This window comes from Onychostoma macrolepis, chromosome 10 (assembly GCF_012432095.1).
Source record: "Onychostoma macrolepis isolate SWU-2019 chromosome 10, ASM1243209v1, whole genome shotgun sequence".
Classification (NCBI taxonomy): domain Eukaryota; kingdom Metazoa; phylum Chordata; class Actinopteri; order Cypriniformes; family Cyprinidae; genus Onychostoma; species Onychostoma macrolepis.
In genome coordinates this window covers 23,996,091-24,011,539 of record NC_081164.1, presented here as the reverse complement: position 1 = coordinate 24,011,539, position 15,449 = coordinate 23,996,091, and the positions used below count along the sequence as shown (strand labels likewise).

The 15,449-nt window shown below is 34.7% G+C and overlaps 1 protein-coding gene across 50 annotated transcripts in view; it reads left to right on the top strand.

Moving 5' to 3' along the window:
• Window positions 1-15,449, top strand: part of LOC131548567 (calcium/calmodulin-dependent protein kinase type II subunit beta) — a 58,800-nt gene that overhangs the window by 5,485 nt on the left and 37,866 nt on the right. For 34 of the 50 annotated variants that reach the window (XM_058789982.1, XM_058789977.1, XM_058789967.1 and 31 more), the window contains exons 3-5: window positions 5,287-5,346; window positions 5,623-5,677; window positions 6,952-7,017. In XM_058789982.1, coding sequence (XP_058645965.1) covers window positions 5,287-5,346; window positions 5,623-5,677; window positions 6,952-7,017 — 181 coding nt within the window. Of the gene's footprint in view, window positions 1-5,286; window positions 5,347-5,622; window positions 5,678-6,951; window positions 7,018-9,215; window positions 9,289-15,449 lie in introns of all 50 variants that reach the window. The other 16 variants (XM_058789994.1, XM_058789980.1, XM_058789984.1 and 13 more) reach the window with 1 other exon arrangement.

The window sequence follows — 15,449 nt, the reverse complement described above, 5'->3', positions numbered from 1 at the left end:
GTATTTTTTTTTTTTACATACTATTGAAGTCAATGGGGACCATCAATTGCTTGGTTACCCACATTCTTTAAAATCTCTTTTTTTTTTGTATCTAACCCTTTACCGCAAGTTCTAGCAGACCCCAAAAATTAAATTCTGAACTTGTAAATAATATGATATTTAATAACATAATAATATGGCCACGTTAAATGACTAGTTGAATATGAAGATGTCAGCACTTAGCCTAGTTGACATGTTTGTTGTGGTGCTCTGTGATATTTTGGGTGAATGCGTCTCTGTGTGTTTTGGGAAGCGTTGGCCACACACGGGATAATCATACGGTCTGCAGGTCATCGCAGGCAGCCTGACCATTTGGCACGCCGCTGACAGCATGTCTGTGCGGCCAACATGCCAAGAGCCCGGGACTCGTGTACACGCTCGAACACACACCCACGCTGCTGCGGTGCTGCGCGGCTTCAAGTACTCCAACACCAGGGGCTTTTGTTCGCCGCTGCGCTTCTGAAACAAAGCCATACGACACTTCAAGTGGAAAAAGTTCAGATTGTCGCTTCGCCATCGCTGCTGTTGTTTTGACTCAGCTCGTAACCACATCTGACACCTCGCTGTCCCCTGACACCCAGGCGACGATTCGCTTTCACTCAGACATCAGGGTGCATTCATATTATCGCGGTTTTGCTACAGAAACAGGGTTTGGGTGTCATGTGACGGCAGTGTCAGCGCTGAAAGAGTTAATGTGGCTAGTGGAAACTGGAGCAAATGTGAAGGGGCGGGGCCTGGGTGGTGTGATTGACACGGAGTGCAGCCAATGAGGATGCAGCCCCTTCCTCAACAAGGATTGTTTTATTACACAACAAGAGCTGCTTTGGGGAAGTTGTGATTTGCTGTGAATACTTTGTGCATAATCGCAGCACCTGCAATGCAGTATGGAGTTGACCTGGATTTACCCGAAGTGTCACACACAGCACTAGGTTGATCGTGGCAATCGTCTCGGTGATTGTTTCCAATTATAATGGGGCTTAGTTCTGGGATAAATAGCGATAAAAGCGATTGTTGGAGCTGTAATTGTTTCTGACAGGCCTATTATCCTGCCATGCAAACGTGAGCACAGTTGCATTTGATTGCATACTGTTGGTCTCAATTAAGCGGCTTCCTCTGTGTGAAACACCAGTTATCTTTAGTTTACATCCTGGCAAATTTGTTTGCAAAATTGCCCGTGTTTAGTTATTCTGGGCATTTTATTGGAATATGTTGTTTATCTATGATTAATTAATTGTTACTTTGGATAAGCTTCTGTTAAATGTACAATGAATCAATTCCCAATAGATCAACTTAAGTCCTGGCCTATATATTTATATATTTTCTGGTTGAATATCCCAATTTAGAACAACACTATTAATTGAAGAAAATTTTGGCTGCACAATATGGGCAAAGATTTTTGTAATTTAAATATCAATGACTATCTTTTATGCAGCATGGACGCCTTTTATTAATTATTTTAATAAGAAAGCAACAATTGAACCCTAATGCAAGCAACCCCCCCCCCCCCCCTCGTTCTTTCTTTCTTTCTTTTTCGTTCCCAAACATTTTTTCATAAGTATTTGGTTACTATTTTACAGTAAAGTATTACAATACTAACTATTTTTTTTCTTCCGTGGAAATAAAAGCTTGAAGAGAACAATAAATGTTAGGATTTTAATTTTACGGTTTTGCTGCAAAATCAAATAATTTATTCATAAAACATGTTTATTCTACAGTGAAATATTACAAAAAGTAATACTTCTTATTTTTCTGACAAAATTAAATAGTATAATGTTTGAAAATTAATAAACTAAGACTGCGATGAAAGTTTAGTACTGTTTACTGTAAAATTTGACTTTTTTTATTTTACAGTATTTTGTTTAATAATTTAATAGTAATAATTATTGTTATAATTATTATTTTTATATTATTTTATAGTTAAAGTGAGATATAATCTCCTTTTTGTGACAAAATTGTGCAATCACTGCAAAATTGTGCAAAACTGCATTCACAATTTTTATCTCAAATTGTGCAACCCTTATGAAATGTAAGTTGATATACATAGTTAATATACATATTGATGGGATTCAGGAGGTAATTTACAAAGGTGTTAGAGGTACAGTAAAACATCAGTTTAATTAAAAAAAAATGTTAGACAGTTGTGAGTGTTTTTGACTAATTATCATTGAACTTCAGAGAAATTTCTAAATGCTCAGTAGTTGTAGAATATGACTGTAATGTGAGTGATGTGCTTGATTACTGTAGTCTCGGCAGGGTCTGATGCTCTTTGCTGCAGAGGCGTTTTGTGGTGTTTGGGTGTCAGCATTCTCACAGCTTCACACCAGTCGCACTGCTCGATGTGACAACTTCACGAGCTGGTGTGTGTGTGTGTGTGTGTGAGTGTGTTTGGAAGGGTTGCAGTGAGGCCACAGTGATGTTCTGTAAACTGACTGTACCTTCAGTAGCGATTTAAATGATATCATGCATTTATTTTTTTAATGTAATTTTATTTATTCCCTGAGGTCGACTTATATACTAGCGTTCAAAAATCTTGGTACAGTGTATTTAAAAAATAATAATAATAATAATAAAATTAAAAATTAATTAATAAAATTAATTTTGAACTTTGTTCCTTAAAGAATCTTGAAAAAATAATAATCAAAATTGCATTATTAACAAATAATTATGAAGCAGCACAACATTGGTAATAATAATAACTGTAAACAACAAATCAGCGTATTAGAATGATTCTGAAGGATCATGTGACACTGAAGACTGCAGTAACGATGCTGAAAATTCAGCTTTGATCACAGAAATAAATTACGTTTTGAAATATAAATAGAAAATTGTTCTTTTAAACTGAAATAATATTTCACAACAGCAGTGTTGTTTTTTTTTAATTAATATTTTGATTTATTTTTTTAGTTTAATTTTAGTTAAAGGTTTAGTAATTTAGTTGTTTTGGTAATTTCTATTTATATATATATATTTTTTTCAAATGTCTTTATTTACTGTAAATTATTTAAATTTTAGTATTAGATATTTTAATAACTAGTTGAACTTATTTATTTTTACGTTTTTTTAATATTTTATTTTATTTCACGTAACAAAAAAGTTATTTGTTTCTTAAAAGTTTTTTAAGGTTAATTTAGGTAATGATAAAACCCCTGCACAATATTACTATTTTACTGTATTTTTCATCATATAAATGCAGCTTCAGTTAAAAAATGATTAAAAATTCTTCCCAACCTCAAACTTTTGAATGGTGTTTTTACACCCAAAACACTCCTAATTGAATTTTTTCATGACCATTTTACACCCTCTATCATAGAATTGGGTTTTGATGCAAGTTCTATTTGCAGCTCAGAAGTAATGTGTGTTTTTCTAGTACATCAAAAGAAAATGTGACCAATCAAACAATAGCGGCGATCCATACTAGTCCATTTGGGAGCACTTAATGATGCTGGGATGATGGACAGCCAGCCGTGTGTGTTTTTATCAGGACTCTGAATCGTGAAGCGCTGAAGACGATCTGTGTTCTCTTTCCCAGCTGTCCTCTTTCCCGTATGACTCATGCATGGCAGACAGCAGGCTTCCTCCGTGGGGTGTGCCGGAGCGGTCCAGGCCTCTCGGCTGCGCACGTCTGTCTCTCTGTATCATGCTGATTCGCTCCACGCTCGAGCTAGTAGAGGTTGCGTGATCTCCAGCCGTCGGTTGACCGCGTGGTTTACAGTAGATGGTGCGGTCTGCTTGATGCTGAGGCTGACCTTTGCCGCTGTGTTTGAAGTGATGTGCAAACAGCTTTAAATGCACTTTTAACTAGATCTGATCTGAGATGAGTGTGAATTGAGCAGGAACTGTTTGACTGGAGGGAAAAACAAATATCACAAAGCTTTTACGTTTTGTTCAAAAGATGGGAAATTAATTATGAAGGTTTTTCTATTATTAAACACTAACATTATACATCCCATCCTGTGATGACAACCTAAATGCAAGCTGTTTTCAAGATAGTGGTGTCATTTTTGAACAATCATCTACGACAAAAAGGCATAAAAGCAAGATTTATGTATTCGTTTTTTGTTTTTTTTTAGAAATAAATTCTTCAGTTTAGCAAGGGTGTATTAAATTGTTCAAAAGCGACATTAAAGTCATTTATAATGTTATAAAAATCTATTCTAAAAATCTACAGTTTCCACAAAAAATGTGAAGCAGCACAACCACATTGATAATAATCAGAAATGTTTCTTGAGCAGCAAATCAGCGTGTTAGAATGATTTCTGAAGGATCATGTGACACTGAAGACTGCAGTAATGATGCTGAAAATTCAGCTTTGCATCACAGAAATAAATTACATTTGAACATATATTCAAATAGAAAACAGTTATTATAAATTGTAATAATATTTAATAATTTTTTGAACGATTAAATGTAGCTTTGTTGAGAAATACACACTTTTAATGTCACTTTTTACAATGTGAATGCTAACTTGACCCTGTTTACTGTCTTTATAAATATTCATGGTCTTATTGTGCACGATTCATTCGTTTTTATAATCTTTCTCCACCTCTGAAACGACTTTTCTGCTGATGGAAGAAGGATGTGTGGGTGGGATGAAATAATGATGATAATAAATTGTCACGATTGGACCAAACCCTGTGCATAAAACAGTGCCAACTTACTATTTCATGTTTTTCTCTGTGTGGTGTATTTGCATTACTGTTGTAGTTTTTGGTAATATATCAGATTAGATTTTATTTTTATATTTTCTGTTTGATTTTAATTTGAAAGTTTTAGTAATTTTGTTGTGTTTTTTTTCCCCAAGTTTTTAATTGTCTGTTTAGTTTTTATTAATTAGTTTTGGTTTTAGTTATAGTATTTAGTTTGAGTAATTTTAGTTAAACTAAATGAAAATAAGAAATGTTGCCTTTGCAAATAGCTGAAGTAGTTTTAAATATTTTATTGTATTTCAGTTCATCTTTATTAGATTTTGTATGGTTTTGGTTTTAGTTTTAGTTAATGTTAATATCTGTGAAATACTTGGTAATCTGGCATTTGTTGGTCTCTTAACTTGCGGTTAACTAAAGTTCATGTGAAACTGAAAGGGCTAACATGGTTTCATAGTGACTAAACTTCCTTAAAGTTTATGAAATCCCACAAAAAATTTGTGCAAACTGTTAATTGGTTAAAAAAAGCTTTTTAACATTTAATTGCTCCCTCTGCAATTTCTCCATTACATGACACCTAACACGGACCCAAATCTTTTCCCAGATCACCAGAAGCTGGAACGGGAAGCCCGTATCTGCCGTCTGCTCAAGCATCCCAATATCGGTGAGTCCATTAAAGTCAGCTTCACAAATAAACCCGAACTTCTCCATTCATGATGAAATCAGTGTGAAATCCGTCATTCGGGGCGTTCACAGGTGGTTTGAATGAGCTGAAAACATCTCGAGGGGCATTAATATAGAAAGCATGCCTGTTGATTTCAGCCCATGAAACTGCTCTTCGAATTGTGCTGTTTGAGTGAATGGCAAATGAAAGTATGTCACCACTACTCACTATGTCACCAAAGTCATGATATTATTACTCTCTTTCTCTTTAATGCAGTGCGGCTCCATGACAGTATATCAGAGGAAGGCTTCCATTACCTCTTATTTGACCTGTAAGTGTTTCCATATAATATGGCGCATAATATCTCTCTGTCTGCTTTGTTTTTGCTCGGTGCGCTTCAACAGACGCCCACCCACTCTACCTTCCCCTCGCATCTCTCTTCATCTCTCTCTCTCTTGCTCGCTCGAGAGCCAGTTTCCATAGCAACAGAGCCGGGCTGCCCTCCAAGAGAAATCCTGCAGCAGGGGTTTCCCCCCCGAAGCCCCAGTGTTCTCTCTTCTAGAGGATTCCCCCATCCATACTGCTCTCGCTCGCTCGCTCTCGCTTATTTTTCCCATCATGCACAGCCATGCTGTCTTTAGTTTATCTTCCTTAATTGTGCTTTCTTAATAAATGCTGCTTTATTTATTTATTTGTTCTTTTTTTGATACATTATTTGATACTTTTGATACATTTGCACTTTAGTTTGCTTGCCAAGTGAAGTATGTGATCTCTGCAGTATAATTAAGGACTGCGCCATTGGTTGAGCCAGTGTTGCTGTGTCAATCTGTTCTCATGCTGTTTTCACTTTAGGGGAGTCAACCAAATGAGACCTAACCTAGCACAGGATAAAGTAATTGTAAAATAAAGTACTAAATACACAAATGACCGTTTATTTATTCCTGTTGGTTAAATTGCTACTTCCTTGATTTTTATTTTATTTTATCAAAAATATTTAATTTAAAATGTTAAGATTTATTTGATTATTAATTTCATTATTTTAATTTCTTATTTTTATTATATTATTAGTTTTATTAATAGTTATATTTTACATTTATATTTAAATATAATATTTGAATTTTTGTAATATATATTAATTATCATTTATTTATTAGCTTTTTATTGTTAGTTTTATTCTCATTTTTATTATTGTTTTAGTTTAAAATATTTAATTTAACAGCTTTTTCATTCATTTCATTAATAATAATTATTTTATTATAATTAATGTATTTTAGTATTACTTTATTCTATTAATTTTATCCGTAGTACATTTGTAAATCTTTTTTGTTTTGTTTTATGTTACTATATTTGATTAATATTGAATTATTTTCAACTCATTTTAATTCATTTATTTATTTTTTGGTTTTGTTTGCATTCTTATTTTACCTTTTATTTGACTTTTTACGTTTCTTTAATTTGCTCCATTTCATTCAACCCATTGTTCCCAGCCATGCTGCAAATGCTTTTGCATTATGAATGCAGTATAAAGCTCTGCAAGTGTAAATAATCAGAGAATAAATGTGAATATGGTGACCGTGGTACCGATATCTTCTCTCTGTCCTGTAGAGTGACGGGTGGAGAGCTGTTTGAAGACATCGTGGCCAGAGAATATTACAGTGAAGCTGATGCCAGGTAAAACAGCGTCTCCATTGTCTCCTGTTGTCCTGTCCAGACCCTCCTCATGCCATTTCCCCTCCATCCTCCTCATCCACACTTCTTTCTTCTTCTCTTTCACATGCATTTTAACCAGATAAACGTGTGTGTTTTGCACAGATTCTAGTATAACATGTGAGTAATGGTTTTGTCCTCATCATACAAGGGTTGAGTTTTGTTTCAGAGGCTTGTTAAGCGTTTGAGGCAGTGTCTCGCTGAGGCGGCAGGCGTGGGCGGCAGCTCTCTCTGTGCGTCTACTTCTGCAGGTCCCTTTCCTCCGGTTTTCCCATCGGCTTCTTTTTTTCCATTCCATCTATTCCTGTTTTCCTCTCTGCATCAGATCCTCTCACAGACACTCACACACACACACACACACACTGCAGTCGCCCTCAGGAGAAAAGCTTTAATCAATTTGACTGTGTGGGTACGCATGTGGGAGTGAGAGATACGGCGAGAAACAGAACGAGAGATACTTACCGAGGGAGGAAACACAAGAGCTGGCGAGCGCTGAGACTACTGGAATCCATGAGCTCATCAGCCATATTCGTGGGTAGAAAGGTGTCACGAAGCCGTCAGGACGGTGAAATGTATCCGTTCTCGAGGGCCGCAGACCCTCCACCTGCCTCCACTAAAGCAATGGCTGAAAGTAGGCCTCTAATTAACACACATAATTACAGTGTCGGCTCATATTCTGCGCCGCACGTGCTGCAAACCTGCACACTCGCTCAATCTGTTTCCATAGCACTAGAAACTAGATGTTCACACTTTCTGAAGAAAATTACATTACTATGCTGTTGCTATGGTGGTTGCTAGGTGATTGCCTAAGTTAAAAAAAAAAGTCTCTGCCATTTAATTGTTTACGAGTCTGATCAATCGCTTTAGAGAACATGATTCAGGGCTCAAAAATGAAATTATAGCTAAGTTTATTTAAATAAATTTAGATAAATATACACCACTGTTAAAAAGTTTGGAGTGAGTAAGAATGATTAAAATCTCTTATGCTCACCATGGCTGCATTTTATTTGATTAAAAATACAGTAAAAATAGAAAAATTGTGAAATATTTTTACAAATTAAAAGAGCTGTTTTCTATTTGAATATATTTTAAAAAGTAATTTAATTATATATATATATATATATATATAATATTATTATTATTATTATTTTTTTTTTTTTAAATGAAAACATTTTTTAATACTATAAAGTATGTATGTCTTTCCTGTCACTTTTGATCAATTTAATACATCCTTGCTGATTTATTATTTTTTAATTTATTAATTACTGACTCCGAATGTATTATATTGTATTTAATTTTTTTTAATATAAAATATATTTATGTCAAATAATGAATACATTTTATATAAAACTTTTTTTTTTAAATTTGCAAAATGAAAACTTGCAACAAGCTGGAAATACTCCGCTGTAATGTAACTAATAAAATTGTTCATTCATGAACACATGACGATAGGTTTGTAATTATCAGTACTTTCTTACTAATTCTTCTGAAAGTTTTTGCTATTTTTAAACCTCTTTAAAACTTGAATTGGCAACAAAACAGGAGATTACGCGACAGAAAACCAAACATTTACATGATACATCAACAAATGTAAGATTTTCAGTAGCGCTGGTTTTGTTTTGCAGTAGTAGCTGACAGTAGCACTAAATGTGCTGTACAAGTGACTTATGTCCCAGCTGGCCCTAAACGCTCTCACACTGTTTCCGGGTCAGACTCAGCGGGCCATCTTTATTGTTGAGCCGTATTAGATATGTGTGTTAAAAATACTGATAGCATCTCAGAATCCGCCGTACTCTCTCTCTCAAACACCCAGACACACACACATACACGGATCATTTCCATATCTTCAGCTCTACTCCATTTGATTTATCCACCCTTCGCTCCATTTCTCCATCCCACGTGTGATCAGCAGTGCCCTCACAGGAAATGATGCGTCCCGCCCGGCTGCGCTGCTATTGTTCTGCGTGGTGTAACATCAGGGCTTTCACCGTTATCACTCGTCTCATTTCATCACCCTCTTATCAAATAGTCTCTCTTATCTGGGTTGTTCCTTTCCCGCGCTTGTCTCCCTGTGACTAACTCACCTCCTCCGTCACGCCTCTCATCCTTCCTTTTTCTTTTTCTTTCCCTTCTGTCCTCTCCTCTCTCGCTTGTCTTTGCAGTCATTGTATCCATCAGATTCTAGAGAGTGTCAATCACATTCACCATCATGACATAGTGCACAGGGACCTGAAGGTCAGTATGGGAAGTGCACTGGCCTCCGCTGCATGTGTCATGTGACTCTTGCCTGTTTCAAGCCGCCCATGTATCTGTCTTGAACTGTACTTCTGGGATTTTGGTGTGTTTCTGCATTCGATGGCTGTTTTCACACAGCTTTGATTGTTTGGTCTGAACCCGAGTTCGATTCCCAGCAGGTTTCTTTTCACATTATGTTATTTGGCTTCAATTCGCAGAGGATTTGCATACTTAACCCTATAAAGCCTACTGTATCATATTTGAGACAAATTTCTAAGGCCTTCAAATTATTAACAGGATTCAAACTAAGTATTTAAATACCATCTTACTAAGAGATATTATTGGGAGGTATAGAGTGACAACTGATGCTTATATGCATTTTATGTAAGTATCTGCTATACTGTTACAAAGATCTCATTGGTTTACATTACAAGCTATCAGAATTTCATCAGGACATATAAATATCAGCAACTGCACCATGTTTCATATTTTTGCTCAGTTGGGGCCTCAGAAATTAGAACTGAGGTGTTTTTTCAGCTTTTTTCCCTGCATTTTTTCACTGTATCAAACTGTTTGAGCCATATAAGCTTTATGTATAAAATATGATACACCATAAAAAGCACATATGTGACCCTGGACCACAAAACCAGTCTTACGTCGCTGGGGTATATTTGTAGCAATAGCCAAAAATACATTGTATGGGTCAAAATTATCCATTTTTCTTTTACGCCAAAAAACATTAGGATATTAAGCAAAGATCATGTTCCATCAAGATATTTTGTAAATTTCCTACTGTAAATATATAAAAGCTTAATTTTTTATTAGTAATATGCATTGCTATGAACTTCATTCAGACAACTTTAAAGGTGATTTTCTCAATATTTAGATTTTTTTTGCACCCTCAGATTCCAAGATTTTCAAATAGTTGTATCTCGGCCAAATATTAGCAAACAAACCATACATCAATGGAAAGCTTAATTATTCAGCTTTCAGATGATTTATAAACCTCAATTTCAGAAAACTGACCCTTGTGACTGGTTTTGTGGTCCAGTGTCACATTTGCTAACACAATCCTAACTTTAGGATTTCTTTACTTTTTATATTTTGTTTAATTGTTTAAAAAAATATGTATTTTTTCAAATTATTATAACACACATCAGGCTTTACCGGGTAATGCGAGTTCTATTGTGAACACTAGCAGCATTTTTTTATTATTTTTTACCATTTTAGCTAGAAAACAGTGTAGGAGAAGACCTAAAATTGAAATCATGTTTTTTGTTGCTTTAGTTTTACTACTAAATCTTAAAGTGCACAGGGCATTGTGGATGAATTTCGAGAGATGAGAAGCATGCGAGTAGTTTGGTCTGAATTCCTCCACAGGTCAGTTTTTATGTGTTATTTGGCTCTGATTCACAGTGTTTCGTCGTAACATTGTAAAGATGTGTACAGAAAAGCGCCTGTGAAGGAAATTTTGAACTAGTGGCAAAAAAGAAAGACATTTTATTATTATGCCTCAAATTATTGCTTTTTCACCTAAAGGTAGTAATTTGCAACTTCAAAAGAATAGTTCAACCAAAGATAATGGTGTCTGTCTTTATTTACCCACCTTTCCAAAAATGTGTCTTTTTATTATGTTTTATTATATTATGTTCTTAATATAGTGAAAGTTACTGGGATCTGTTGTTGTTTTGACCCAAACCAGAGATATTTTAGTGTTATTTATATACAATTATAGTATTTATAATATTTTAAATGAGCTTTTATTTTTGTTTGTTCAGTTTTCATTTTAGCTTAAGTTAGTAATTTTTTTTGTAACTTTTTTATTATTTTTTTAATTATTATAAAAAATTGTATTTATTGTATTTTTTCCTAATTATTATAATATAGCTTTAATTAATTTCTGTTTTAATTTTTGTAATTTTGCTTCAACTTATTTCAGTTAATTGCCAAGACAGAATTTCAAAAGGTTCATTTAATATTCATATTTAATTTCAGCCTGCTTAATATTTAATTTCATTCAGCTTTCGACTTAAAATAGTCAGTGGTTGCTCATTTGACTTTGCTCAGGAGACTTCTCATTTATTTTATTTAACCATCAGCTATAAAATTAATATTAATAGCATAAATCAGATCATTTGGACATGCCAGAATTTGGTGTTTGAGTTCATATTGAGACTTGCAGGCTCAAAATCTATGTGCTCTCAATTTAATTATATTTTATTTCAGCTTTATTTCAATTACTGAAAATGGTAAGATTTTAGTCTTAATTAACAAAGTCAGATTTAGAATGACAGAAGTCAAATTTTTGGGTGAACTGTCCCTTTAAGGTACTATTGGGCACCCTTTTGGGATAGATAAAGTATATTTAAGGGTTGTGCCCCATTGACCAAGCCAGCCAAATTGAGTGGTCAGATGAACTCGGGTCGGCACCAGACACTCTATTGTGAGAACAGCCGAACTGCTCTTGATGCACTGAGAGTTTCTCCTCACCCTCTCCGTCTTCTGCTCTCTCTGTTTCTTGTCTCGCTGTCTTTCTTCCTCTCTGTTGTTTCAAAACAGTGTCATTTATCTTTGCAATTGGGTAATTCTCGGGTGCGTGTAATGCATTGTTTCAGTCAAGCCTCGCATTAAGGATGACAGAGTGCTGCTGTTTTGTTTAATAGTCACTTGAGTGAAGGGCTCTTTCAGAGTCTCGCAGCTCATTGCGGTCTTGATTTAAAAGCAAAAATAGAGGTGCTGACTGTTTCTGTTCTGTTCGGCCACACGTCAACCAGACCTCCGTGCTCTTTGAAGGGGGAATCATGATAAAATGGGAGGTTGCTCAGGCCGTATGATCTGCTTTGATGGATTTGATAGGTCTGGCCTCTCGATTTAATGGCTGAGTAGTCAGTAGTCAGTTGTACATTTATTGGCTGCGTACGCACTGTTAAGTTTCAGGAGTGACACCGCGTTTAAATACAGGAGTGAATCCTCTAAATTACAGATGATTGGCACAAATGGTGACCATAGAAACATTTTTCCGCCTCACGCTATCTGCTATTTTTAACCAAAGTAATGTTACATAAACATTTGGAAGGTAATAATTTGGAATATTTGGAAGGTTGCGTTGCAGAGCACACTCTTGAAAGGTTGCCATGTCCACTTATCATAAGCAACTCTTATTAAGCATCTTTTGGTTTGTTGTTTGGACTCGGCTCATAAAGCGATCCATTTTATGAAGTTATTAAAGTAGGCATGTGCAGGTTGTGATATTTTGGTATGTGGCTTATTTCCATAATAACATGTTTGCATTCAAGTTGCTTATGTGGCTTGTTCTTATTTGATGTTTTTTTATAGAAGATTTTTCAATATGCACCTTGTTCCTCGTGATTTCATGCATTGCAACTCTGATACACAAAGTTGGCTAAATGAAAATTTAACCAACTACTACATTGTAACCATAGAAAAGTTTTTTTTCTGTCTCCTGGTATCTGCTATTTTTAACTAAAGTAATATTCCATAAATATTTGGAACATTTAAAAGATAATAATTTTGAATATTTGGATATAATATTTGAAAGGTTGCTTTGCAGACCCCACTCTTGAAGGGTTGCCATGTCCAGTTATTATAAGCGACGCTTATTAAGCGACTCATCTTTTGCCTTGTTGTTTGGTCTCATAAAGCAATCCTTTATTTGAAGTTAATAAAGTAAAGGTGCAGGTTGTTATATTTTGGTATGTGGCTTATTTCCACAATAACATGTTTGCATTTAAGTTGCTTATGTGGCTTGTTCTTATTTGTTGTTGTTTTTTATAGCAAGATCTGGCAACGCTGAGTCAAGATGTATCTCATTCCCCATCATTTCTTGCATTGTAATTCTGATACACAAAGTTAGTTAAATGAAAATTTAATCATCTAAAGCGTTGTAACCTTAGTAAAGTTTCATTTTTCTGTCTCATGCTATCTGCTATTTTTAACCAAAGGAATAGTACATAAATATCTGGAATATTTGGAAGTTTGCTTTGCAGAGCACACTGTTGAAGGGTTGCCATGTCCTCTTATTATAATTAAGCTACTTTTGGCTTGTTGTTTGGGTTCGGTTAATAAAGCTAATAAAGTAGGCAGGTGCAGGTTGTGATATTTTGGCATGTGGCTTATTTCCACAATAACACGTTTGGAAGTTGCTTATGTGGCTTGTTCTTATGTGCTGTTTTTTTTTTTAAAAGCAAGATCTGGCAACACTGAGTCAAGAAGTACCTCATTCCCTGTGGGTTATTCCCAAATTTCTGTAATGTGGATGTTACTACTTGAATTTTTCGTGAGTTAATTAGGTTGTTTAATGCGGTTGTCACTTCTGTAAATACTGAACAGGATTAAGCACTAAAAGGTGAATGGAATTTAGCTGCAGTGTGTACGTGGCCATTGTTTAAGAAGCTTAATTGAGTTCTCATTTATTTCATTTAGCCAACTTTGTCTTGCATTATTTTCCTAAAATTCCAGAAAGAATCATTTGATATTTGAATTAATACCGAAACTCAAAATTTGCTGTCTCATTGCTGTCTAGGAGAAACAACTGGGGTCATATGCTCTGAAAACCATTATAATAAATACCATATTGTATGTTTTAGATTTCAGAGTGAGCCATTTCTGCAGCTTGGCTTTAATAAATTCTAAAAGTTTTGAGCTCTGGAAGTTACTCTGTTTTTCATAGTTCAACTCTACTATCTCAAAAGATGAAGAAAAATCAGATTCTCTGCTATAACTACCCCCAGAGATCCCATTTGTGATTTGTCTTTCTCGCAGAATCTTTTTACTTTATATTAGTGAACCAAACGGTGTTAGTCTAGGGGCTCTTCAGCTGGCTGCCTGTGGGCCAAATCAGCCATCAGTCATTTTTTATTGCCCTCTGATTAATATTGATGAAATTGCTGTGCGACCAGAGACTAGTTCAGTGCTCTGTGGTCGTATTTGGAGCAGAGTTGGAGGTTAAGTCTATGGTTCAGACATTACATTTTTGATTGCGTCCATTACAGAAAATGTGACACATTGGGTGATGAAACTAAACCTTCAAAGGAAAAATTAAAGAAAAGTTAGCTCATTTCATCATTAGATCAAGTTATAATAAAATGAAATCTGTTCAAATGTCTGAGAATCACACTTGCTCTAGTGTTTGCAGGGAAAATATAAAGATTTTTTTTCTCATTTTTTAAGATAGCTAGATAGATGTTACATGTAAGTTTGTTGTTAAAACACACTAGTTTAACATTAAATTTGTTGCAAACATGTTAGAATCATCTAATTCATGTTAGCCATGTGTTAAAACATGTTAGATAACCAACTAAAAAACATGCTAATTTATGTTAGCATAGTGTTACACCAGGCTAAGAACAAGCTAATTTGTGTTAAACATGCTCAAATGTTAATATATGTTGCATAGTGTTAAAAAATGCCAATTCACATTAGAAACATGCTTAAAGATGTTGTCAAATCATACTAGAAACCAAATCATACTAAATCATGTTAGCAACATGTTAATTCATGTTAGCATAGTGTTACTACATTTTGGGAGCATGCTAATTCATATCAACAAAATGTTAAATCATATTAGCAACATGTTAAAAGATGTTAGCGATGTGTTGAATCATGCGAAGAACATGCTAATTCATGTTAGCAACATGTCAAATGTGCTAGAAACATGTTAGCATGCCGAAATTGTTAGCAATGTGCTAAATCATGCTAGCAACTTGTTAAATCACCATAGCAAAATGTTAAAACATGTTCGCAATTTGTTAAAACACGCTAGCAGCCATTAACAGATCATGTTAAAACATATAACGTTTTATGAGGAAAAACTTTTTCAAAGTAGGCTATTTGTAAACGTTCAGAACCTGACTTTGTCAAGCCAACATCAGTTTGTCATCAGTCAGTTTTTTTTTAAAGGAAAACAAGGTTAGATTTTTAAATCTGCCTATTTTAATCTGAGTAAACACATTATTAAGGGTGTTTAGTTTAGTTTTTAATGACGTCCAGATCTAGTATGACTCTGAAAAGTGTTTGTACACCTTCAATTCAGCCCCCAAAACAAGGTAGTTAAAGAGTCCTAGTGTGGAAGAAATAGACAACGGCTTTATATGTTCCAGTTTTACAACATGTACACACACACACACACACACACACACGTT